The sequence below is a fragment of the Oryzias melastigma genome, linkage group LG17 (assembly GCF_002922805.2).
Source record: "Oryzias melastigma strain HK-1 linkage group LG17, ASM292280v2, whole genome shotgun sequence".
NCBI lineage: Eukaryota > Metazoa > Chordata > Actinopteri > Beloniformes > Adrianichthyidae > Oryzias > Oryzias melastigma.
This window is the reverse complement of record NC_050528.1, coordinates 9,079,884-9,106,157: the sequence shown is the minus strand read 5'-3', so window position 1 is coordinate 9,106,157 and position 26,274 is coordinate 9,079,884. Positions and strand designations below refer to the sequence as shown.

The window sequence follows — 26,274 nt, the reverse complement described above, 5'->3', positions numbered from 1 at the left end:
TTTAAAAAGCATAAAATAAGTAAAAAAAATAGAAGCAAATGCCTTTATGTGAACGTATTAAGTTTTAAACTGAATAAAATTTTTGTAAATTAAAATATAATAAATAAAACGCAAAACTATTTATAGTTCGAGGTGTAGGGCTAGGTATCGATAATAATTTCCAGAAGCGATTCGATTCATATTTATATTAATATCATATTTATATTAATCTGACACATTTCACACACTATAAAATGTATTAGTGAAATAATAAGATTGTTTAAAATGTTCAGATCATTAACATTGTAAACATTGTTCTGCTTCTCTTGGAGGGAGTTTCAGGTTGACCACTAGGTGGCGATCGCACTAGAGAATTACACCTTATTCCAGAAGAAGAAAGTATGAGCAAAAAAACGGTCCTTCAGACTACAAAAGGTTCATTTAAAAAAGTTTTCCTTAAGAGTTTGAAAAGTTTATAAAGATGTTAATTTAGTGAGTAATGTATGTGTAAGTCACCCAAGCGTTAGCATTAGTCGTCCTATGGTAAGTTCCATTAAAGGTTAGCATCAAGCTAGCGGACTTTAGCTTCATGTGCTAAATCGAATTATATTTTAATGAATCGATTATTGATTTGTTACATTTAAATCGATTCAAATTGATTAACCTTTTTTATCAACCCAGCCCTATATAGGTTGACACCATAAGAAAGTCTTGCAATACAATAAATCTTATTGCTAGCTTAAAAACTACCCAAAAGTCCTCATCTAAAAAGGGACTGCAAGTTCCACTCAGACTAAAGCCGAAACGGGGATATTTTGGTAAATTTGGGAGAAATTTCTGTGAAAAATCTAAACCAATCATATTAGCCGAAGCTGTTACAACGAAATGAAGTCAATTCAGTCGCCATTTTTGCCGCGTTACGTACGTCGTCCGATTTCTGCATTTTGGGACCTTACGACGTTAGCAGGCAGTAATTGGTCCGAAAGTCTGTTAAACGCTTCTTAAGTGATTTACCGTTTGGTGGAGCAGGCGGTAAAAAGGTTTGAAAATTGTGAGGAGATCACGTTAAAGTCCCACTCCAATCATCTTTTGATCTATTATCAAACCCTTCCTAGTGGTTTTTATTTATGATTATGCTGGTTTTAGCCAAAATCAAAACACGTGTTGTTTTATAGGGCATAGATCGAATCCAAATGTTTCTCCTATCCTTCTAATTGAAGGGACATTTGAAGGAAAGGGGTGTCTGAAATATTTTTTTTAAGGGTAGAGCTAAGGGACTTTGGCGGAGGGATCCAGAACTCAGAAGGGCGAGCCGTGTTGCGGTTAGGCGTGGAGGAGAATCGCTTTTCTTCACGTGGGTGCGCTCTGAAGCACAGAAGTTTACGTTTAAATGTAAGTAATGACTTATTGGTTTTACATGACCTTTTTAAAGTTATAAAAACAATGTTGTTTTGCGTTAATGTAGCTGACCGGCAACTATTGATGACATCATCGAGTGGGAGTAACGCCCAAACTTGAAGGTTGTGTCCCAAATCCCTCCGTAACCCCAAACTACAAAAAAACTACATAGTGCGGGACTATTGAGTGCCCGGGATTTTAAAGGTAATTCAGACACAATGCTCACTACTTTTCTTTTGTTTTTCTAAACATGGCATCACCGATTTCACAAAGTGAGAATTGAATCAATACGAACATTTCACGACGTTTATTTATGACTCCATTATGTTCAGATGGTGAAAATGTGGTTTGTTTATTTAAAAATACATTTAAACACGTTTTTTGTTCAAAATTGTTAGACTCCAATGCATTGTGGTCTATATTTGCTAATCTAGTGAGCATCGATGCACGCTAGTTTTTCCCACAGACTTCTGGGAAATTTCTGGTGCACTTGATTTTGGAAATTAGTAGATTTGGACAGCACTAGAAAATGTCAAACGTGCTATATAGTGAGTAGGGGGGGAATTGGGACATAGCTAATATTTTTCTATTGAAGTGTAGGAGAAGAATTCAGATTCAGACATGGTTTCAGTAGTTCATTCCGATGTGGGCGGGAACGTAGACATGGAGCAACCCTCCCCCGTTCCCCACTGCTTACAGCTCTGGGCACATGCTCTCCCGCTAGCTTACAGCCTCTCAAACCAACAATATTGAAGCAATCTCACCGTATAGTGAAGGAAAACAAAGACGTACACGGATCTAGTCGTACAAGCGGATGTATCGAGAAAGGGGTTTGTGGCTGGTGACCCACCGAGTGTATTTTTTCACTTCTACTCCAATTCAGCAGGAATGGAACGGATAAACTAGGAACCAGAAGGTGCAGAAATGCCAGGATCACACCATGCAGTCAATTCAAGTGTGAATGAAGAGACTCCTGTACCTGTAGGAGGTTTTCTCCACAAAACAACTGTTTTATGGTCATAATAATGATGAGTTTGGAGAGTAAAATATGCTGCTCCACATTAATATTCTAGTACAACACTTTGTTTCCCTCCACTAGATACTCATCTTGTGTTATCATTTTGTTTTAGTGGAAAGAAATCCATCACAAGGCCAGCACCGCCGTGACAATCAGCCCCATGAAAGAAGGAAGATTCAGACCACCACTTTTTTCCCCTTTGTGTGGTTTTTCATCATCTGCGAACAAGACAAAGGGAAGATGAAGGAGAAGGAACGTTTCTCAGAGGACATGAATTACTGCCTGCCTCTGGACAAAACCGCCACCGTATCTTTTAATCATCAGAGGAAGCCCCGCACAAAACAACGCCAGTGAAGTTGAAGAACAGATCAGTTGAAAGTGTCCCTTGTTATTTCTCCACCTTTTTTTTTTCTTCTTCAAAGCTGAACACGCTCCTCAAAATGTCGCCGAAAATCAAGTTCCATTATGAGGTGCGGGGAAGATAAGAAACTCTGTTATGCTTTCGGGATAATTATGTGCAGATGTGGCGTTGGGGAGGATGGGGGGGGGGAGAGGTTTAACCAGTGACAGTGTGAGTAAAAGCAGTTGACACCTTAAGCAAGAATGTTTTTAAAGATGTAGTGTATGGAGATTAAAATGGGAGACATAAATTAAGAAGTTTGTTCAAACCTTTAAAACAATTGTTCCATAAAAAAATTAGCTTTCGATCTATTTTAAAAGCGTTCCCAGTAATCTTTTAATTAAGATTATGTTGTTTTTAGCTAAAATTATGAAAACTGTTTTGTTTTCTAGGACGAAATTTGTGCAGCGCAATAAAAGATTGTCAGAAATTCACCTCTAAGTTGTGAGTGGAAGTAAGCCTCAGCTGATATCCCATCATCCTACTCTCTCCTGCTAGCTTACAGTCCCTCGCAACCCCAAGCTAACATTAGAGGTGCAACAAAAATGGCGAGCAACATCCGAGCTACCTGACTGGAAAATGAAGACGAACATAGATCGTGTCAAAGTCAAGGCCCAGGGGCCGGATCCGGCCCTCCGGGTAATTATTTCCTTTTATTTAATTGTTAATAATGGCCCGCGTTATCTTGCGGTTATTTCTATCTTGTATAATTTAACAAAATATATTTTTACGGAGAGTAAAATATTGAAAGTTATTTAAGGTTTAAGTCAATTTAATCTGGAACAATGTTCCTGTCTGTTTATTATTCATAGTTATGTTAAAAAAGATTATGCAGTTTTTTGCTCAAATTAAAAAAAAATGTTTTTTTAAAACTAAGTTTTTGCAGAAGTTGATCAGAAATTCACCTCTGAGTTGTGGGCGGAAGTAAGCCTCAGCTAATATCCCATCATCCCACTCTCCCCCGCTAGCTTACAGCCCCTCACAACCATTTCCTAGCATTAGCGGTGCACCAAAAATGGCAAGCAACATCAGAGCTTCCCAGCTGTACAGTTTTGACGACTCAAACAAAGAAAATGAAGACATGGATCTATTTGTCTACAAGTGGATGCATCAGAATGGAGAGAAGCAGTGAGAATTTGCCCCGCCCATTTCCCAAAAGAGAGCTTTTTCAAATATTTTCCTACTGATTCATTTAAATGAATAAATATTCAGAAACACTGTTTTTATCTTAAATTATCACAAGAAAAACGCTACAAAAACATGTTAAAAAATAAATTTCATTGGCGTGAGTCTTTAAAATAATTCCCAGAGCTTACAAAGCATTTGTTTTTAATGAAAGCACTTTTTTTTTACAATTAAAGTTGGCGGAAAAGAATAAAACACCTGTTTTCTGCTTTAGATAAATCCATAGGAGATGCTGTGTAGCAGTGGGAGGCTTGGGCTGCCACATTTTTCCAGTGTTGCACTTTCCAAGTTGTAATATTATCATCCCTCTAAGTGTCAGTGAGGGCGGAGCCTACGTTTCTCCCAATCTAACAAGAAATGGCATGTTTTATGTAGTCCATGCATGATAAGGCTGAAAAATCAACTGAACTCCATCAGATTTGGAAATCACTTGGAACAAAATTGAAACGCTGGTGCAGAATAATAACCGTGGGAGACCTGTGATGCACTGATGTGCAGATGAGCCCGCGTGCATCTCACTTTCTGCCAGACATCCAATTTCTTCACAACCTTCAAAAGAGCTCATGCTTCCTTTTTTTTTTAGATCCAAGCATGGTCAAAGACCTTCAGCGCTGCTGTCGACTCTGCAGTTGGGCTTTCATAAATGTATAAATAAGACGAAAAAGTAAACTCTGCGGGTAAAAAAAAAGAAAAAAATTCAAAGATGCAAAGAAACAGAAAAAAAACTCCATGTGGATGGAAGAGCATCAGGGAACACAGATATGCTGATGAGGTCAAAGCAGGATATATTCATGCACATAAGGGGGCGATACCCCCCTAAATGACGTGACGGCCCCCACCAAACATGACAAACAAACAAAAAATGTAATAACAGACAAACAGATGGACAAATAGATGTCAAGAGAAAAAAAGAAATTCAACCAAAACAGGGAACAAATCAGTGTCCTGCTTATGCTTATCCCAATAAGCATATATGGATAGATAAAGGGATACGTTGATGATATTGTGGTTTTTTATGCATTTTGGGGGGTTCAGAGTAGGAGTAAAAAAAATTTGATTCAGTGAAATACCGGGTACTTTTTTGGCAATACTTGTATTAATTTAAAATACTGCCAAGGTGATATTTGATCAGTTATTTATAAGAAAACATCTAGTTCAGTCTTACTTTTGTTTTCCCCATTTCCTAAATAACCAAAAGAAAATTTGCTTGAGTAAAAGCAATTGATTATGAAATGCAGTTGCAGTGCTTAATGTTTTGATCATTAAATAATATGTATTTTACGATTATACTTGTGTTAAAAAATGTAATAATATTCGGATAATTCTAGAAGTCCACCTATGAATATTTTTATATTTTAACGAAAAGTTCCAAGTGGTGTTTTAACTATGATTATGAAGTTTTTAACCAAAATCCAACAATCTAGATGTCTTAAAAAGTCATTTTTCATGTTTCCAAAATCTCCTCTGAAGGGCGTGGCTTTTGGAGCTACACATAAATGCCACACATACACGTTAAAAACTCAAAAAACACAAATTTCATCTGAAAAATATTGAAATATTGTTTGGTACTGTCTGGGGATATATCGTATCATGACATGTGCATACTCAAATCCCTAAATTCCCCCCCTACTCACAGCAACCACCCTCATTCTAAATCCTGGCTTGGATGAGCTTTCCGAAAAGTTTTTCAATTACAAAAAAGCCGTCCTTCATTTTGCCTCCTTCACAAAGCTTTTCTTTTCTTTTTCAACCAACAGCCATTAAACAACAACATTTACTTTCCTGATGTTCTCACTTCATTTGTGCAAACAGTAGTTTGTTTTAGTGAAGCACCTTTCAACATAAATTATAGCACCAAAGCCAGAAGCCCATTTGTGGAAGCTGCAGAGGTGGTCGCTTTATCACATCAGCCTTCCCTGATCCCCTCACACAGGGAACTGATCCAGCAGCAGAGAGCTATTAGGAGCCACTCCACGCCACTTTATTCCATTCGGTGTCTCTATTGCATATAGGGTTACGCTCAAAAGTGCTCGTCGAGATATGCATGGCCCCGGACACACAACTCTGCACCTCCGTGAGCTCTTTTAGAAATTTGTTTTACATGCATTGATCAACGGCGCACTGACAGCCTGTTATTGTTTAGGTGCAGAAGCTGCACCTGTGGGTGACAATAGGACCTGATTAAACATTCAAGTTCAAGCTGCAGCTGCTTAAATAATAATAAAAAAAATGCATCCCATACAGCCAGGCTGCCGTTTCTGTCACTTTCTCCTGTTGAACTCTGTGCGCTCCCCGTGCGTCAGGATGTGCGCTAAACTCCACAATTAGAGGACGCGCAGGTTCAAAACCTACCTGATCGTACTGCTGAGCCACTTTCCCCGGCCCGTTCGCGTCTTTTGTAGAAGTCATGACAGTAAGTGAGGAGAAGCGGGAACAGAGGAAGGCGCGCGCTGCCTGTAGGTGCGGGATAATGAAGCGGGGGAAGGCGGGAGAGATGGGAAAAGCGGAGAGGAGCGCACCGAGCGTTCAAGGAGCTCCAGTGATTTGCTAAAATAATGACGCGGATGTGGGTGCGCGCGGCTCCGAGTTCAGCGGCTGACGCGCAGCAGCGCTGACACGTGGGAGGTTCAATTGTGTCCTGTAGGTGTTTGGTTTTTTATTGTTATTTTAAGGGTAATTTTGTCGGGATTTGATCATTTTTCATCATTTTGAGTCCCATCTCTCATTCACTGGAGGGTTAGGAATATTGAAATACAAACTATTTTACGCCACAGATATAATCATATTTTCTTTTGGGGAAAAAATCCAAAAGTGAGTGAGAAGAAGCCTTATAAATTATAATCTACTTTATGGACAGAACTTCTACCACACCCTGCGCACTCACTATCTATTCCTTCTACTACAATTACAATTGAAAACAACATGCAAAAGACATTTAACACAATGCTGTGCAGCATAATAACAGTTATCAGTGCATACAATTATACAGACTAAAAAACATAATAAAACTATATAATTAAATATGATGGTTAAAAAAAACATCCATGATTTGAAAATTTAAATGGCCATATGATCTCTACTTCAGAGGAGAAAAATCATGGTTGCTGTCTTCAATCCAATGATTGGTACATTTTTAGTTATGACAGAGTCTACCAGCCGTATTAGATTTCTACTATAGCCAAACATTTGTCTAATAAATAAGTTGTATGTTTATCAAAACCATTATTCGCTTTATTTAGAAAGTTTCAGTTATCCTATTGCAAAAACAAAATACTAATAATAACTGAAAGTGTCGTCTTATGTCAGGTTTTATAACACAACACTAATGTTATTTTACTAAACTAACCGTCCTAAAGTTTATTTCTAGTCACATGATCATTTTTTAATATTTATGACGTTGACTTTGTTCAAATCACAAGTGTTTTTTTAAATCACAGACGAGTAATAATTAAAAATAGTGAAGAACAATAAAATAATTATTTCAAAGTTGTTGTTTTTTTAAATGTAATGCAAAACATGTTTATTTAGAAATATATGCAACATTTTTGCATAATTGTGTGTAGTCTTACAGATCAGTGTGTTGTAGTTGTGAGTCACAATGAATGGAGCACCAAATGAGAGTGTTTGTGTTGGCTGAGGTCAGTGTGAGCAAATGCTAGAAATTCCAAGTGCACCTGAATGCAGCAATAGCGAGTTCTTGAACAAGCGCATAAGTGCGGAAATTCCACGCGGCCCCTGAAAGCGCTTTTGTTCACGTAGGTGTGCTCTGAAGCACAGAAGTTTACATTTAAGTGTAAGTAATTACTTTTTTGTTTTAACATAACCTTTTTTAAAGTTAAAACCGATGTTGAAATGTATTTCTGAGCGCTAGCACCTCCATGCTAACCTAGCATATATATTAACAATGGGTTAATATAGCTAGAGATGTCACTCTTTTTACTATTGTCCAAGATAGTAAAGAACGACGCCATATTGGAATGGTATGAAAACACTTAGACATGGCAGCAAAACCACTAAAATGACCATAAAATGCTTAAATTTGGAGGGATTTTAAAAAGGAAAAAAACTTTGATCATCAGAACAATAATTTCCAGCTCATGATATAAATATTTTTGGACCGGGGGCAACAAATGAAGGATATTTAAAACTTCTTTATAGATAAATAGATTGTTATATTGGAAATGCAATGCATGGTTGTGATTTTATTCATACACTCAGACTAACATTTACACAGACTCCTCAGTCGGTGTGGATCCCACCCAGCCTCGATCAGAAGGATTCGGACACCAATGCGACAGCAGGCAGGCGGTCTTTCATATGAAACAGATCTTGTTAAAATGTTTTTTCGAAGTTCTCTTTTATCAACTGACAGTAATAATTTACTAGAGGAAAGTCACATTCTTGTTTTCCAGATCTGTTTGTACGATTGTAACACAGGCATTTATACCATTCCAATATGGCGCCCATTGATGCACACTATTAGCGAATATAGACCACAATGCATTGCAATTGAAATTTTTAATGCGAAAAAAAACATGTTTAAATGTAATTTTTTGATTAACCATCAACATTTTCAGCATCAGAACACAGTGGAGTCACAAATAGACGTTGAAGTGATTCAATTATCACATTTTGACATCAGTAACATCATATCTGGCGTTTAGATAAATGAAAGAAAAGTAGTGAGCATGGTGTCCGAATTGTTTTTAAAATCCAGGCCACTATATAGTTCTTTCGTAGTTATGGATAAGGGTGGGAATTTAGACATAACCTTGGAATTGTAGATTCGGACAGCACTACAAAATGACGAGCGCACTATAGTGAGACGTGAAGGTATTTTGACATAGATTTTTCCATTACTCTCCATTTTGAGCTCTAAATATAAGAGTAGGGAGACACCTTTGGGGAAGACTTCGGTTTCCGCCATGATTGGATAGAAACAAACAAATAAAGACTTAAGACTCTCATTGGTCATGTATAAAAACTTCATTTGGTTCCATTTTAATCCTATTCCACCCAAGTACAACATAATTTTGTTTCCCCTTTATCCTAAAATTATATATTTTTTCTCTGTTTTGATAAACAACTTTTGCATATTTCTGGCTAATTATTTGTTTTTCTGTTTTGTATATTGTATTCTACCAAATCCTAAAGTTTGAGCTCCTCACAATGCAGCAGCTGAGGCAGCCAAGTCTGTTTGGGAATGCTTTTCAGTTTTCAGGCAAGTTTTAGCTTTTAAAGTGAAACGTGGAGGCAAAAAACAAACCAAAAAACCTCTAACTTGTCTGCGGCCTTAAGGCAAGACTTTGACATTTCCATACGTGGATTGCTCCTTTGTTTTCTCCAAATAGAGATCTTTTCCGAATCCTCTAACAACTGCTGGGCTCCAAGAGGCAAGTAATAGGCCTGGCAGTTCGTATTAGATCTTGCTGCCACTCATTACTGGCAAGTCCATTATACAGGAAATGGAATCAGGAATCAATAAAAAAAAAAGAACTTAATACTTTAAGTTGTTCTGTGACTGGATTCTGTGCAAATAAGGATTTGCATTGTTTTCACTTCACCCCCCCAACGCATCTGTATTGTCAGCCACTAAAACACAGCTGGCCTGACTGCTGAGAACCTTCCTCCCACATGGAGCAGAAATAGTTTGCAGTTTTAAAGCATAGTTTGCCTGGAAAAAAAATAAAAAAATAAGTGTCACATCTTTGTGCAAGCCAATCCACATTCTTGTTAGCACAGCTTGTCTGCTTATTTGTGCTGCACACACTTTCACTCACCTACACACATGTGCGTTTGTGCAGCAGAGAATGTTTCCTCAGAAGTCACGCACATGCCTCTGCAGCACTCCTAGCCTTTTGAACCACTTCTCTGTTTGAGGAAAAGGAACTTTTACAATCCCAGATAAGAAAGTCCACGATGTGAGTCATTGGCACAGAGGAGGACGTGTTTGATATGAAACAAGAAAAAAAATCTCTTTAATGCATATGCAAAGCTGGATAGATGCCTCTGCAGAGAGCAATATGAAACATTCCCAACTGGACTGAGTGTATAAATAGAACTATATCATTTATAAGATATTAAAAATTGCTTTTTAAAAAACGACTTTTAAGATCTTTTTCAAAGACGCTGATTGACGGATAAACTTTCCTCCACATCATTATCACTTCGCTGTCCTCTGATTTCTCCTGATGCTCACGGTGTTGCCGCGTCTTAGATACGCTCCCACCTTCTTTCACAGTCTCTGAGCACAAACACACACCGAGGATGAAGGGCGGCGTGCTGATCCATCATTTCAAGATTCCAATGCGGATAGATGCAAGAGTAAAAGCAAAGTACAGAGAAGCTGGAAACACTGTACAGCAGGAGAGATGTACATTCTCAGCTGCACGACATATAAAATCATGAAGAGACACAAAAATCTCTCTTGTTGTTGCTCAGATTTAAGTCCTGCAGCTGCAGACAGCTGATGAACCCTCCTTTAATTCATTTTTTGTTTATTTGAACATTTTCAGAAATGATGGACTTTAAATGCCCCTTCAAATTGTGAGAACACACCCATACGCTCTATCTAATCTAAAATATGAAATATATCTGACTTCATCGCTTTCAATTACTCTACAAAATAAGATACATGTGCTTCCAAATCACTTATAAATGTTTTTTTTTTAAGAAAAGGAGAATACAGGTTAAGGTAAACTCTGATTTAAAATAACAAGTAAACTTAAAAGAACATAAAAAAACTGCATTATAGTAACTGGAGTAAAACTACTTACAGAGATAAAACAATGTGCAGACATTTGTCAATTTAAAAATAAATGATTTCTTTAAATTAAATAATTCAATGGATAATGATCAGTTTTTTGTAGTAACTTAACCCTTATGTTCTATCTGGTTTGAAGAAGAATCTCCACTCAGTATTTTCTAGTAAACATGTTGGCCTAAAAGCAAAGAAAAATATGTGATGTTGAAATTTATCTCATTTCTTTAGGAGCTGTGATTAGAAATACATGATAAAAAATGCGTTAATTATCACTTTTTTTGTAAGCACCATATAAATCCAAAACAAAAAAAATATGATAAAAAAAAACATGTTTGTTATGTGCAACATAAATCCTCTCAGGGCTTTTTACAACATCAGCAATATGTGCAAAATATAAATAGACAGTATTTGCATCCAGTGATTAAGTAAAATGTAAGATAAAAACATTACATTTGGCAGTAACGAGGTAAGAACAGATTGAAGTTTAGAACAGACTAACTACTCTGCAGGGGGCGCTCGTGCACACAGCAGGGGGTAAATCAGATGGGGGCATTTGCCTATTGCCAATTTATTACCCTACAAACACGGTGTGAGTTCAAAAGATTTCAATATGACGCATTCATGAAAGTTTAGCAGAGCTTGCAAGCAAAAGATGAAAAATTAAAAATGTAAACATCAGCAGATCCTCCTCCTTCATGTCAGTTTCCTGACAAAACTGTGGAAAATTTTATACATTAAATGTAAGTTTTGCTGGAGCAGAAAAATGTATTTATTCTAGAATAAAACTTGTTTTTGGTAAGAAAATAATGTGTTCTTGACCAGCTCCTTATGTAACTTTCAATGAGTCTTTAACTGCATGCTAGCTCCCCCCAGTGACCACTTGTTGTTTGACATTTTTAGATCAAAATAAGGATTAATATATATGATTAATATATATTTTGTATTAGACCACTTTACTCTTTATTGATGATTGTTTAAGCTTTTTTTTTTAGTTATGTTGGAATATCTGGGTGGTGGAAGCTTCTACCATCATCTCCATCAACTAAAAAAGACAATATGTTTTGAAGGATTACTGATTATTATCAATGACCTTTCTGTACACCGCCGCACAGAAAGATTAAAGTGGTCACTTGAAAGCCACCAGTGGTCAACCATTCTCCTCCGTGTTTACATAAATGCTTTTTATCTTCGGCGCAGATGGCACAAAGCTGCTGCTGCTGCAGTGATGAACAAGGAGGACAAAGGTTGCTACTGATACCTGAGCAGTCTGCCGCAATAAAATTAAACAGCCTTCTCCTTTTAGAGACTGTGATTTGAATGAATAAATTAATCAGTCGACAGAGAGGGTGTTTGCATTTTCTGCCTGAGGGTTTCTTTTTTTTTTTTAGAAACTCAGGAGAGCAGAAATGTTTAAGACTCACATTAAACAGCAAAAAAATAAATTTATGATTTAAGGTAATTAAATAAAGAGACTATTTTAGAGCTTTTATTAAATTGCTCATTTAAACTTCCTTTTATTTAACTAAAATAAACTGAACAGCAAATTGAACTACCGTATTTTCCGGGCTATAAGTCGCAGTTTTTTTCATAGTTTACCCACGGGTGCGACTTAGACACAGGTGCGACTTATTTGTGTTTTTTTTTTAAACATAAATAAGTTCATATATTTATTTTCCCAGTAAACATTGGTTTTCCTTTAGCAGTTGTTTCCTCTAAGAACCACAAGAGGGCGCTGCATCCAAAGTATTTGCTACTGACAGCAGCAGAAGAAGTGTCGTCCAAAACAAACATGGCAGAAAATCAGATTGTTTTCCTCTTAAACTTTGATATTTCTCTTATACAGATCGAAAGATTAGTGTTGATGTTTTTATTTATTTATTTTAGCTACGCTGGGCTTGGCGGATTAGTTCTGAGACGTCAGACTTTTCTCCCAACTGACTTACATATGATTTTCTTCTTCACGATTAGACATTTTTTGCTCTTGAGACTTATAACCTGGAAAGTACGGTAAACTTTTTTTTTTTTTTTACTGATAAAACATAAAATAAAGGGAATTTCATTTTGGATCTGTTAAATTCATATTTTATTTTCTAAGTAAAAATCAAATTAATTTAGATTATTTCATTTTGTAGATAGTAAAATGGTAAAAGGTGTTTAAATTTATAGTGCTTTACAGTCACAGTCCTATTCATCCAATCATATCGATCTAAGTATCGATACTATTGAGATGAGATCGATACTTTTGTTGTGGTTTTTCTTTAATACGTACAGTAAAGAACCTGCATTTACTTAAGTTCATACAAGCGTAGCATCTGTTTGTTGTGTTGCCAGATTTGGCAAAAAAACCAGCCCAATTTGAGTAAAAAGCCATCCAATTTGTGAAGGAAACTGCCCAATCTGGCAACATTTGCGGTCTGTGTTTCCCCCTTCTGCCACATTCACACATAATGCAGGATTTTTTTGTTGTGTTGTTTATATTTTTATTCATTAGTGTTGCTTTTGTTTACTGTTTTCATAAGTGACTGATGTTTTATTGCTGCTTTTATTTTAATATATATGTGCATGTTTGCAGTGCTGTTACTTACATTTGTTTTTACATTTTCACTTAATTAAAATTTTGCTCTAGTTACCGTTTTATTATTATTATTATAGTATTATACCATTATTAATATACATGTTCTATATTTGACAGTATGTTCAGTACAGATTGCTGTACTTAGCTAATAAGCATTTTTATTTTCCAAAAATCTCAGTCAAATTTTATTATATACTTAATTAGCAAAAAAATCTGTACTTTCAAAATTATTCTATAATGCAACATTTAAAGAAAAAAGTATCTGAATCAATATCGGTGATACTAGCCCTGTAATTAATTGGTATTGAATCGATACCCAAATTCCCAGCATCCCCCATCCTTAATGCCCACTATCAGACACTGATGGCGGCTTTAAGGTCCAAAACTTTGCAAAATCCATTAAGAATCGGCTCAAGAGGATTTTAGAAGTGACAGAAAATGGGGAACAGGAGGAACAGAAAGACCCTGACCTGAAGCAGGCATCTTGAAGGGATATGTAGAGCTTTTTGAACCACATCAACTGATTTTTTTAGACTTTAATTATTTGCAGACAAGGACATTTTCTATAAAAACCAAAGAAAAGCAGTCTTCCACTTTCAATATTTTTCTGGCTTTTAAAGACATAATTTTTTACTTATTTTACAAATCAGAATTTTAACAGGTACTAAATAATTATAAAGTCCCGCTCCAGTCTTCTTTTAATCTATTTTAAAGGCATTCCCAGTGATATTTTAATAATGATTATACTGTTTTTTTTTTTAGCTAAAATCAAAAACTTCAGTCATTTTTGTTGGACAGTTTCACAGAGAGGCAGTAGTAGTTCATGGAGTAAGCCTGCTCTGATTTCCCAGCATTCCTTCGGTTAGTCGCTACACCCACTATCTTACAGCCCTCAAACCACCAAACTAACATTAATGATGCAACAAAAATAGTGAGCAATATGAGAAAAAACAAGATGTGAATGGATCTATTTGTCTACAAGTGGATTTTGATCTACTGCAAAATATAGTTTTTTATGCATCGGAATGGAGCGGAGCAGGGAGCTTATGGCCCACAGCACAAACTGCTACAGGCTACTTCAAATGAAGTTGCGTTTGAATAAAAAAACACTCAAAAATGCACTTTTAAGCTTTATATATGTCCTTCTTCATCAGAAAAATGGCCACAAGATCATGTTAAAAACACCATTTTCATTGGAGTGGGTCTTTAAAGCATCATTAGGGTTTCAAAGCATAAAAAATAAGACAGTCAATGGAAAAAAGTATAAAAGAAAATCTGGGTCAAGACGATCTTCTCAGAAATCATTTTAGACTAAAACAGCAGAAGTTTGGACAATATGGAGTCTGAAGGATCAGGCTCCACTGTGGCTCCTGGACTGGTACTGCATCAGCAGTTTAACTCTCCAATAATGCAAAATCGATATGAAAACTCCACCAGGGTCTATGGGAAATGCTTAAACAGGGGGGTGTGATTACCTTCTGCAGAGTTTGCTGAAACCATTAATGCCAGAAGAACTGAAAACAATCAGCAAATTTCATCCGTTTCAGGAATGTTTTTGTGTTTTCCTTTGAGAAACTTGTGATGACAGTGAAACTCTGACGCCAGGCAACGGCAGCTGACCTCAAAACAGGCAAAGACAAAAAAAATCTATAAGTCAGACATTTCAACAGTTCCTTAACTCGCATTACCCATAAAACCCCATCAATCAAAGCGAGCTGCTGATTTAGGAACAGGCTGTTCCCACTCAGTGGTCCTGCCTGCTGTCAGCTCGGCCAGCTCAGCCATCAGTCATGTCCCGCTCGCCCTCCGGCCTGCTGCGACACCTTCAGCTGCCTGACTGGCAGAGCAGCCGCTTCATACAGTCAACCGTTCGCCTCGTTCTGCAGGTTGATGCATGTGGGAAGCCAAAGTTCAGCACGGATCGTTACTGTACTTTCAGGTCATCAATTTGGCTCTGAGGAAACTGGCCTCCAGAGGGATGAGATGCAGGGAAGTTTTTCAGGCTGCAGAGACAAGAGCCCTCTAATTGTTTGGACTTTACAGAGAGGCAATTAACGAGCTCTCATGACTTTGATCTGATTCATTATTGCTCTTTTACCGCTGGGCCGTCTGGAGATGTTTGCACAGACATGCCTGCATGCACAATCGCAAATTCAATCTGTATTACATGTAAATAACAATGCCATCAGTGCTGAAGGGCTGCGGTGCAGCCAACATTTGATGAAAGTAAAAGCTTGTGTTTACGCGAGTCGACCACGTTTAGCATTTAATTTTAATTTCATATCATTCTATTTCTATTGAGGGTTGAACTCTCATTCTGTATAAATGAGGCTCACACAATCAGACTGAATAAACACAGGAAATTCACAGCAAATTAAAGAAATGAATGCAGATGCAACCATTTTTAAAACTATATTTCTTTTTAGATCACAGGGCTGCAGGTGTTGTGCCAAGGTATGCACCCCCCGCCAGAATGTGTGCCCCCGGTCTCAAACATCGTTGATTTGTTTTGTAACACATACATATTTTGTCCCATGAAGTCTAAGAAAAAGGTGGAAGATTATGACACTTTATCGTGGTGCTTTTGTGAGTTTATTGTCATGTTTGTTTTCTTTTTTTTCTTTTTTTACCACATATTCTAAGTAAAACGACAAGGGGCACGGTTTCTGCTGATCCAGCCTGCCAGAATCTGTGCCCCTCAATAATTAGCAGCAGAAACAACAAATATTTAATAAATGTTCATTGTTAGGCGTACTGTGGGCAAGTGTAAAATTTTACTACCAGGAGTCACAGCAGCAAAGAAAATGGTTGCCACACGTTGGAAACCCCCCATTACCTATCTACCTACTACTTATTACCTATTAATACCATATAGTTTATCATGGATTCTCAAACTGAGAGGCTCCAACAATTGTTCTTCCTCCTCTGGAGGGCGTTTCAGTTTGGCCACTAGGTGGCAATCTCGCTATAGCATTACACCTTATTTCAGAAGAAGAAGAAGGAATGAGGAAAAACAGTTTTAGATCACAAATGGTTACTTTAACAATATTTCCTTAAAAGAGTTTGGAAAATCCATACCTGTGAGTTTATAAAGATGTTAATGTGTGTTTAGGTTGACCAAGCGTTAGCATTAACCGCCCTATGGGAAATCCTATTATTTGTTAGCATTAAGCTAGTTGACTTTAGTGTTCGATGAAATTCTACTTTTATGGATGAATTATTGGTCTATTAAGCTCAGATCGATTTTATCAACCCAGCCCTGGTTATTTCTATGTATTAAGCCGCTCTGCATAATAAATAAGCAGCGACTGACTCTCGATTCATTTATATACACTCAGAATAATAAAGCTACAGACATGATGGATTCATGTTTATTATTATATTTATAAAATACCAGTGTTACGACGGTTGTGTCATTTTGTTTTACTTTATTCATCACATCAGAAACGCTGTACACGGCTGAAGTTAGCGTCTGGTTGTTAGCATCCAGTCTTGTTGTTGAAGGTAAAATCGTATTTATAAAGTCTAACTTAAAACAGAGAATGAAGATTCAATCTGTTCAGAAACTTTAGCAGAGAAAATGTTCCTTTTGGGTTAGACCAGATTTTTTCCTGTCTGTGAATTAAGTGATTTTATGCCACCACATTGCAAACAAAAGTCTGTTTTTAGATCAAAATTTTCTAAACTGCAAATAAAATGTAAAGTGGTAAAAATAAAAATTCATAATTTGCAAATAAAGATTTGCTTTCAAATAGCTTTTAAAAATATCTTTGTGTTTGCAAACTTTTTTTTAATTTCAAAAAATATTTTTGCAATTGCAAACTTTTATTTTGGCTTTCAAAGATTTTTTTTGCGATTGCAGCACAACTGTTTTTAGATGCGTTGTGCCTCATCTCACTTAAGCCCTATCTTTGCATTTTTTTTTTTTTTTTTTTAAATCTTCAACTGTGACTTTAGCTTTCAATGTCGCTTCACAAAAATTACTTCACATCTGCGGCCCTTGGACTGGTACCGGTTGGCGATCCGGGGGTTGGAGACTCCTGATTTAATGGGAGCAGCCAGCATGTTAAAAAGTGCCAAGTTGAGGACACCCAAAACACTAAAAAGGGAAGCAGAGGGTCACAAACCATACATCCATATATGGGATAGATGGGCGTGAGAATGTGCTGGTTGGGCAAAGGCAGGGACACCCTGAACAGGTCGTCAGTCTAGTGCACTCATACATTCACACCTAGGGTCAATTTAGAGATAACAGTTAATGTATGAAGCATGTTTTTGCTTGGATCTTGGAGATAAAACATGCTAACCCCACACAGAAAGATCCTATTCGGAAGTCAAACCCGAGCCTTCTCACTGTGAGGCAAAAGTGCTAACCGCTACGCTACTGTGCACACCCCTAATGCATATTTTTGACATCAATTTAGGAATAATTAAAGCCTTAAACGAGTAAATGTCCTGAATGTTCCTTGGCTCCCGGCACTTTGGCTGTCCAGCAGCTCCCCTCCTGACTCCCGCTGCCGCTCAGCACTTGTTAGTTATTTGCTGCAGTAATTACAGGTGACCTCTCAGTCCTCACGTTGCCTTTCTCGTTAATGAAACGTGCCTGTTTTTTCTTCGGAAGTTCACGACATTGAGTTGTACCAAACAGCTGCTGGGCTCATTAGTTTTAGGTTTACAGAGAAAGCGCTCATCGGGATGCAGCAGAGGATGCTTTTCTTACTAAAGCGGCCCAGGGGCGGCCGCTGAAACAGCCGCTCAGTCGGGGGGATGTTTTGTGCTATAATTCACGGCCTGAATTGTTCTTGCGGGTTCCTGCTGTGGTTACATTGTTTTTGCTGTCAGGGAACATTTTTTACAAGACAGCCACTGCTGTTGTTAGGAGATTTAATTTGCCATTTAAAAGATGTCCTGTCAGGTTTATCTTGTGTTGTAGCACAAACAGATTAACAAACTACTGATTTTGTCTCCGGTGAATGTCGTGTTTTTAACATGTTCTTGTGGTATTTTTCTTATGATGGAAGAAAATAAAGCTTAAAATTGCATTTCTGAGTTTTTCTTTATTCAAATTGTTGTGAATGAAGAGCAGGCAAAAAAGGCTGTCTGGAAAATTACTTTATTGTGAGGTAAACGCTACTACGGCAAGCCACAAGATCCATTCTGATGCATCCACTTGCAGACAAATAGATCCATGTATATCTTGGTTTTAGTTGTCCCATCTGGCATCTGGCTCAAAAGTGTAACCGCTAGATAGCTGGGTTATTGCTCGCCATTTTTGTTGCACTATTAATGTTAGATTGGGTGTGTGAGGGGCTGTAAGCTAGCAGGAGAGCATGTAAAAATCTTAGTTAAGGAGGATGATAAAGGGGGGGCGGGGTTGCCTCTGTGCTAGTGGCCCCGCCCACAACTCAGAGACAAATTTCTTGTGAACTATTGCTACTCTACAGAAACTGTCCAAACAAATAATACATTTTTTTTTGTTTGGTCCTAAAAAGGGAATAGTTATAATTAAATGTATGGGTGTTAATTTTTTGCATAAATCACGAATAATTAAATACAGATGAATTATTTTCATTTTTAATCACATTCATCTCAATTTTACCTTTAAAAAAGTGTGTGGTCAATATTTTTGGATTCCTAATCAAAGGGTTTCCTACTGTTTTAATGTGTTAAATTTGAGCACTCGAGACTGGATGTTTTGTTCTTGTGTTTTTTTTTTTTCTTAATTGCTCAAAATAAAAATAAAAAAGGTCCTTTGTAGGTGAAATAGTAAAGACTTACTTCTAAAAGGTAGTTATTTAGTTGTAATTAATTTTTTATGTCATGAATTTTATATGAAAATACCCTAAAATTGGGCTTTTTGTAGCAAATGTTAGGTTAAAAATATTAACAAATAAATTGATATGATTAATTAATAGCAGATTACGATTAATTAATTGCACAAAAAATAATTGCATGACACCACTATTTTAAAGATCATTGGAAACACTTTTAAAAGAGATCAAAAGATGACTGGAGAGGGGGTCCAAATGACCCAAACCTTACATTGACGTGTTTTTCATCCTATAATAAATGGGGATGAAGGTAGACAGGATTTCATATCTGCCACAGACACCAGTGAAAATAAAAAATTCTGGAAAAAAAAAAGTTCAGTACGCTGTCTTATGGGGTCCAGATGACCCCACTCCCAATGTTAACATATCTAGGACAGCACAAGGGTTAAAGGACTCATACTTAGCAAAATCAACTTGTAGAGCTTTTAAGTGTATTATAGGCTGAATTCTTCCCCTACTACTCCTTTTGAAGGGGCATTTGATGGAAAAAGGGTGTCCAAAACAGTTTTTTTAAAGAAGGGACTTCGAGTTCTGTATCCCTCTGCTGGCAGGGCAAGCTGCGTCTTGGTGTGCCGCGGAGTGTAAAGTCAAAATTTAATTGAATTGAAGAATCGAATGAATGAAAAAAAAAAAATCTGATCAATCAAGGCTCTGGAGAATCAAGAGAATCTAGAGAAATGCCCCCCAGGCTAACACACACACACACAATTTCTCCTCTCAGCTAGAGGTGGTCAACCGCTAGCTTAGCTAGCTTAGCCGCTCAGCTAGTTTAGCCAATCTTTAATACCAGGGTAGAGATGGATAATTTAATAGTCGATTAATCGTTACTTTATATTATATGGAGTCAGAGTGTAGTAAAGTTGAAAGTTATCATGGCATTATGCTAGCTTTTTGGACTATTTTGGCATTAATTAAGGCGTATTTGAATAATTTGGAGTTTAGCTAATATTTCAGCTATATGCTGACTATTTTGGCTAATTTAGAAAATTTTTATTTTTATTTTTGGCTACTTTGGAGTTTAGCTAATATTTCAGCTACATGCTAGTTATTTTGGCTAATTTAGGAATTTTTCTGTTTTTTAGGCTAATTTGAAGTTTAGCTAATATTTCAGGGACATGCTAGCTGTTTTTGCTAACTTAGGCTTTTTTCAGTATTTTAGGCTAATTTTGCATTTGACTAAAATTTTAGCTGGCTATCAGCTTCAGCATTTTCAGCTATTAGCTTCAGTGATTTCAGCTTTCAATTTCAGCAACTTCAACTATCGTCACTAGCATCTTCAGCAGCCAAATTCAGTTTACAGCATTCATTCTAGCATTATCACAGGTAGTGCTAAATATCTAGTTTTTAGTTAGTTTAAAGCTAATGATGGTTAAGATGTGTGTTTTACATCCAGTTTGCGCTTGACCAGGTTAGTCGACTAATCGGAAAAAATAATCGGTGATTAGTCGACTATTAAAACAATCGTTTGTGGCAGCGCTATATCTGAGTTTGTATTTCCCAGTCTCGTATTTTTTCTGTCATTTCTAAACCTGTGACCTATTCTATCTGTGACCCTTCAATTCCAGCTGACATTGTTCCTAAATGTAACTGTGAGCTGAATGTGTTTTCTCAGACAACAGCAGTAAATTCCTGTGAGGCATTGAGCGTGTTTACCTTAAACACCCTTGTACTGCATATGACTCACCTCTCCATCCCCATATTTGTATTACAGCAGGTTTCCAGACTGCATTTCTCCGTGTGCTACAGTGTGTTTTGCCCCCGGTCGCCTCATAGGGTAATTTTTATGCATCAAAACAAACATTTCTAGCTCTCCCAACCCCCTCCCTCACAGTACCAGTACATCACCTTTAACCTGAAAAGTCTTCAAGAGGAGAAATATGTCCTCATCTGAAGAGCAGCAGGCAGAGTTCTCTGTAAAAGAATCAATATACGTCCCCGTGTGACAGAAATGACTGACAAAAATGAGGCTCTTTATAGGAAAACTGTACGTGAACAGAAAAATTTGCGGCGAGGAAACGGCTCTGCTGTCAGTTAGCGATAATGTAGTCTGAAACTGTGCTGCTCAGCTGTATTCAGTCAAAGTTTCAATCCCCCCATTATGTTCATGCTATAGATGTGGGCTCCCAGATGAGCCTGAAAGACATTACGGCCCTCCATATATCCAAGATGTTATTGCACAGTCTGCAGATGATAATTTAGTTATAGAAGAAAGAATCCTAATACCTCTAAGTGCTTACAACAAAAGCTGCATAAAAAGCCAAAGAGTCGGGATTGCTGCACGGTGGCTCGGAGAGAATAAAAAGAAAGTAAGAAGAGGGCCTGCCCCCACCGCATATATGATGTGCTGTCAACTGGATAACATTTATTCTAACTGTGTCGGGTTTAAAAGCATGCAAAGCTATAATTTTCCACGCCTGCTTGCACCCCTGCTGACTCTCACCTGTCAGATGTTTACAGGGTTCAGAGAAAGCACCAAAAAGGAAGGAAAAAAAAATGTGAAAATGAAGAAATGCCTCCTAAATTCTGATTGGTTCACAGGTGACGTCTTTCAAAGTAAAAGCATCATATCGACATATCAGAAACTCTGTCAGTAATAAAGGCTGTAATTTGAACTCAGCTGAGACAATCTGGTTCTTTTGAGATAATTTGGATTAAACTGGATTATAATGATACGGACATCTTGGAATGAACTAGAATAAACTGATCCGGACAGTCTGAAATAAACTAGATTCTGGAGAGTTTGGAATCAACTGGATTACATCGAGCTGGAGATTTGGAACCAAATAGAATCTATTGATCTGATCAGTTTGGAATCAACTGGATTAAACTGATTTGGACGGTTTGATCAAATTAAATCTATTGATCTAGATAGTTTAGAATAAACAGGAATCTATCTAGATTTTTTAGGGTCAACAGGAATACATTGAGAGTTTGCATTCAACTGGATTATATAGAACTGTAAAGCTTGGAATCAACTAGATTACATTGATTTTGAAAGTTTGGAATTAACTATTTTACATTGATCTGAATGGTTTGGAATCAACTTGATTTTTTTGATCTGCACAGTTTGGAATCTTATGGGTTGTATTGATCTGTATGATTTGAAATCATCTGGATTATATTGATCTGGGCAGTTTGTAATCAACTGGAATCTATTGATCTAGATTGATTAGAATCCACTGGAATAGATTGACAGTTTGGAATAAACTGGATATATTGAACTGGACAGTTTAGAAACAACAAGATTATATTGATCTGGATAGTTTGGAATCATCTGGATTATAATATTTTGGACAATTTGGAATGAACTGGATTACATTGATTTGGATAGTTTGGAATCAACTAGATTTTATTGAACTAAACAGTTTGGAATCTACTAGACTAAATTGATCTGGACAGGTTTGAATCAACTAGATTATATTGATCTGTGTGGTTCGGAATCAACTGGATAATATTGAACTGGACAATTCGTAATGAAGTGGATTATATTGATCTGCACAGTTTGGAATCTTATGTGTTGTATTAATCTGGATGGTTCGGAATCAACTGGATTATATTGAACTGGATAGTTTGGAATGAACTGGATTACATTGATTTGGACAGTTTGGAATCAACTAGATTATATTGATCTTCACAGTTTGGAATCGTATGTGTAGTATTAATCTGGATGGTTTGGAATCAACTGGATTATATTGAACTGGACAGTTTGGAATCAACTGGATTATATTGAATCGAACAGTTTGGAACCAACTGGAATCTATTGATTTGAATGTTTGGAATCAACTGGATTATATTGATCTGGATAGTTTGGAATCAACTGGATTATATTGAATCGGACAGTTTGGAATCAACTGGATTATATTGAATCGGACAGTTTGGAACCAACTGGAATCTATTGATTTGAATGTTTTGGCATCAACTAGATTATATTGATCTGGATAGTTTGGAATCAACTGGATTATATTGAACCGGACAGTTTGGAATAAACTAGATTATATTGATCTTCACAGTTTGGAATCTTATGTGTTGTATTAATCTGGATGGCTTGGAATCAACTGGATTATATTGAACTGGACATCTTGGAATCTTATGGATTGTATTGATCTGGACAGTTTGAAATCACCTGGTTTATATTGATCTTAATAGTTTAGAATCAAGTGGAATCTATTGATTTGAATGTTTTGGAATCAACCGGATTATATTGAATCGGACAGTTTGGATTAAACTAGATTACCAGTAATTTTGCTCAGCCATGCTTATCAGGTTACACTTTTAGATGAGCTTAACTGTAAACTGACACTTTGAGTCAACTGAAATGAGCTGAAAAAAAACTGTATGTTTTAGTATCGTCTTCATAATTCAAAATGCTATAAAGGGAATAAAAAAAACAGGCAGCACTTTACATTTTTCCCAGGATTTGGCAAATGCTCTGATGGACTCTGTTTTATTTTTAGATCCTGATGAAATAAGCCATAACATTTATCATCAACTTTATTGTTTCGATTATTTCACCCCAGTGTACAAAAAAGAACAGAAAACATCTCAATGAGTGTTTTTGTGTGTGTGTGTGCAGAAACACTGCAGTAAAAAAGCTCACAGGAGCCTTGAGGCAAATGTTAAAACTTGCAGCACAGATCTAAAACCCAGTGGTACTTCCTATATGGAACACGGAAGTAGGGGGGCTTGCTTCGTCCAGTTATTTTATATACAGTCTATGGCCAGCATACATTTAAAAAAGACACACAGGATGAGGCGGCCTGCATATGTGGAGCTTTATCTGCTGATCCAGGCCTCATAACACAAAATCATGAGCAGAAGGAAGTTTTTGTAGGCTTTCTAGAGAGGTATAAGTAAATTAAAGGAACATTTTGGTGTTTTTTTTTAACAAGTGTGTATGGGTGAGTGAGTTTTAAGTTCAAAAAGTTCAAGAGGTGCTCCAGTTTTTCAGAAAGGTAAATCTCATGATGGAGTAATTAAAATATCAGTGTTGCTCTATTCTTCTGGAGAAAAGCATTACAGAAATACAGAGAGAAGTGATTAAAAGCAAATTGGAAGCATAGATGAATTAGGGTTTATTACTCATTTATTGTGGGTCTCCAAAGGTTTCCATCATCGTCTCCAAGGACCCAGCTGACTAACAAAACACGTCCAATCCAGTTTGTGCTTAATTACTCCCTCTGTCTCCCTTCATTAGTGTTTCAGGCTCACGTGGGATTTTCTCATTTCAACATAAACGCACTTCTCTTGCGTTCAGTGTGTCCCTGATTTGTCGACACAAAACCCGAAGTCAAAGGCTGCAGATGGAGAAAAAGATGGGCTCATTTGGACAGCGTCAAGCCGGAGATCTGAACAAGCAAGTTCACGAGCGGATCAGCTGTCTAATTAATGAACCTGCACCAAAACACAACTCATTTAGTGGCTGAGAAAACACTGTTAGTGTCCAACAAAGTCAGCTCGCGGTTTTGAAGCAAACTGAACTAAAATCTGTACAAAAACGGAATAAATAAACATTTGATCAGTGCTTCAAGTAAATGACTCACTCTGATCATCTTTTGATCTATTTTAAGTGTTTCCAGTAGTATTTTATTAATAATTAAGCAGTTTTAAATCAAAATAATGTCATTTTCTTGAACATAGTTTCTGCAGAGTGGCTGTAGGTCATTAAAAAATTCACTTATGAGTGTTCTTTGTCTACGCACTCTCAATTCAGGTATTCAACAATTTGATTATGAAACAATTATTAATGCATCTGGATTTTCTTTTTTAGAAATATTTCTCTTTACTACAACACACTAGACCAGTATGAATTACTTTTCTCTACCAAAGTGCATTTTTTAAGTAAAGACCAGTGTACTCATTTAACTTTTATTGAAAACTTAAAAATTCTATCAAAAGGGAACAATTTTCCCTGAACTCAACGAAGTCTGGGCCGGTTGGATGTCGCGATCTGGAAGGTCGGCCATGTTTGTGTGCTCTTCAAAGATGTCAGAGTGAAAAACGTTTTGTTCCGTTTGTTACTTTTACTTTAAATCATTTACATTTAGCGATTATTTTAAATTCATAAAACAATTCACATAATCGATGCATCTAAACATCAATTTTTTCCCTCTCTGATCTTCTTTTAATCTATTTTCAAAGCGTTCCTAATGTTTTTCAATTATGATTATACCGTTTTTAGCCAAAATAAAAAAACTTGTGTTGTTTTCTAAGACATAGTTTCTGCAGAGCGGTTGTAGTTCATCACTAATTTCCCTCAGAGTTGTGACCGTTGCTGCAGATTAAGCCTTCCGATATTTCCCATCATTCCTTTGTTTACACTCCTGTTAGCTTACATCCCCAACCCAAAAACGGCGAGCAACATCCAAGCAATTGGTTTGTGTATTTTTTAATCACACACCAGCTCAGACGGGGAAAACGTAGATCTAGATGGATCTATTTTTTTCTGCAAGTGGATGCGTCAGAATGGAGCGGAGCAGGAAACTTGTGGCATTTTTTTCATCTCGTCCAAAATCCGAATGCTTTAGATAAAAGAACTTTATTAGTCCCCAAGGGCAATTTAGTAGTTCTCCAGTGTATGAAATGAAACAAAAAACAACACAGCAAAAACCACAATATTAAAGAAATTAAAAAAAATGAATAAATGGATAAAGAATACATGTAGATGATAAAATATAGGATAGGAACAGGTTCCTTCAACACTCGGGTGTGTTTACTTGATTAAATAAATACTCAAAAATGCAAATTTTCTTTATATATCTCTTCAATCGTCCGAAATATACCGCACGAACATGTTAAAAAAACCAAAAACACCTTCAGACTTTAAATATTATTCTAGTCAAAAGTTATTCCAAAAGTTTTCATCTTTGAGAAGTAAATAGTTTGACAGTTTGTTTACTGTCAGCTCTGACAAAATCAGATTCAGATGCAGTTCTGAAACATTTTGTCAAACCTACAATTCTGATAAAGAAAATGGATGTTTCCAGCAAGAGATCCCATTGCTAGATCAGCTGCCGGAGCTTTGGGTTCCTGTTGGCCCCAAGCTAGGTCAAAATTCTTGTTTGAAACGCAGACGAGGAAATAAAAAAAACAACCCTGTAGAATTCATGAGGTCAAATCTGGCTGTTT

The 26,274-nt window shown here is 36.7% G+C and overlaps 1 protein-coding gene across 5 annotated transcripts in view; it reads right to left on the bottom strand.

Annotated features, from left to right (window-relative positions):
- Window positions 1-26,274, bottom strand: part of LOC112147430 (dipeptidyl aminopeptidase-like protein 6) — a 135,736-nt gene that overhangs the window by 62,670 nt on the left and 46,792 nt on the right. The window contains exon 1 of one of the 5 annotated variants that reach the window (XM_024273814.2): window positions 6,333-6,515. The exons of the other annotated variants lie outside the window; for them this stretch is intronic. Coding sequence (XP_024129582.1) covers window positions 6,333-6,389 — 57 coding nt within the window. The 5' untranslated portion in view covers window positions 6,390-6,515. Of the gene's footprint in view, window positions 1-6,332; window positions 6,516-26,274 lie in introns of those variants that run through there. 5 annotated transcript variants of the gene reach the window in all.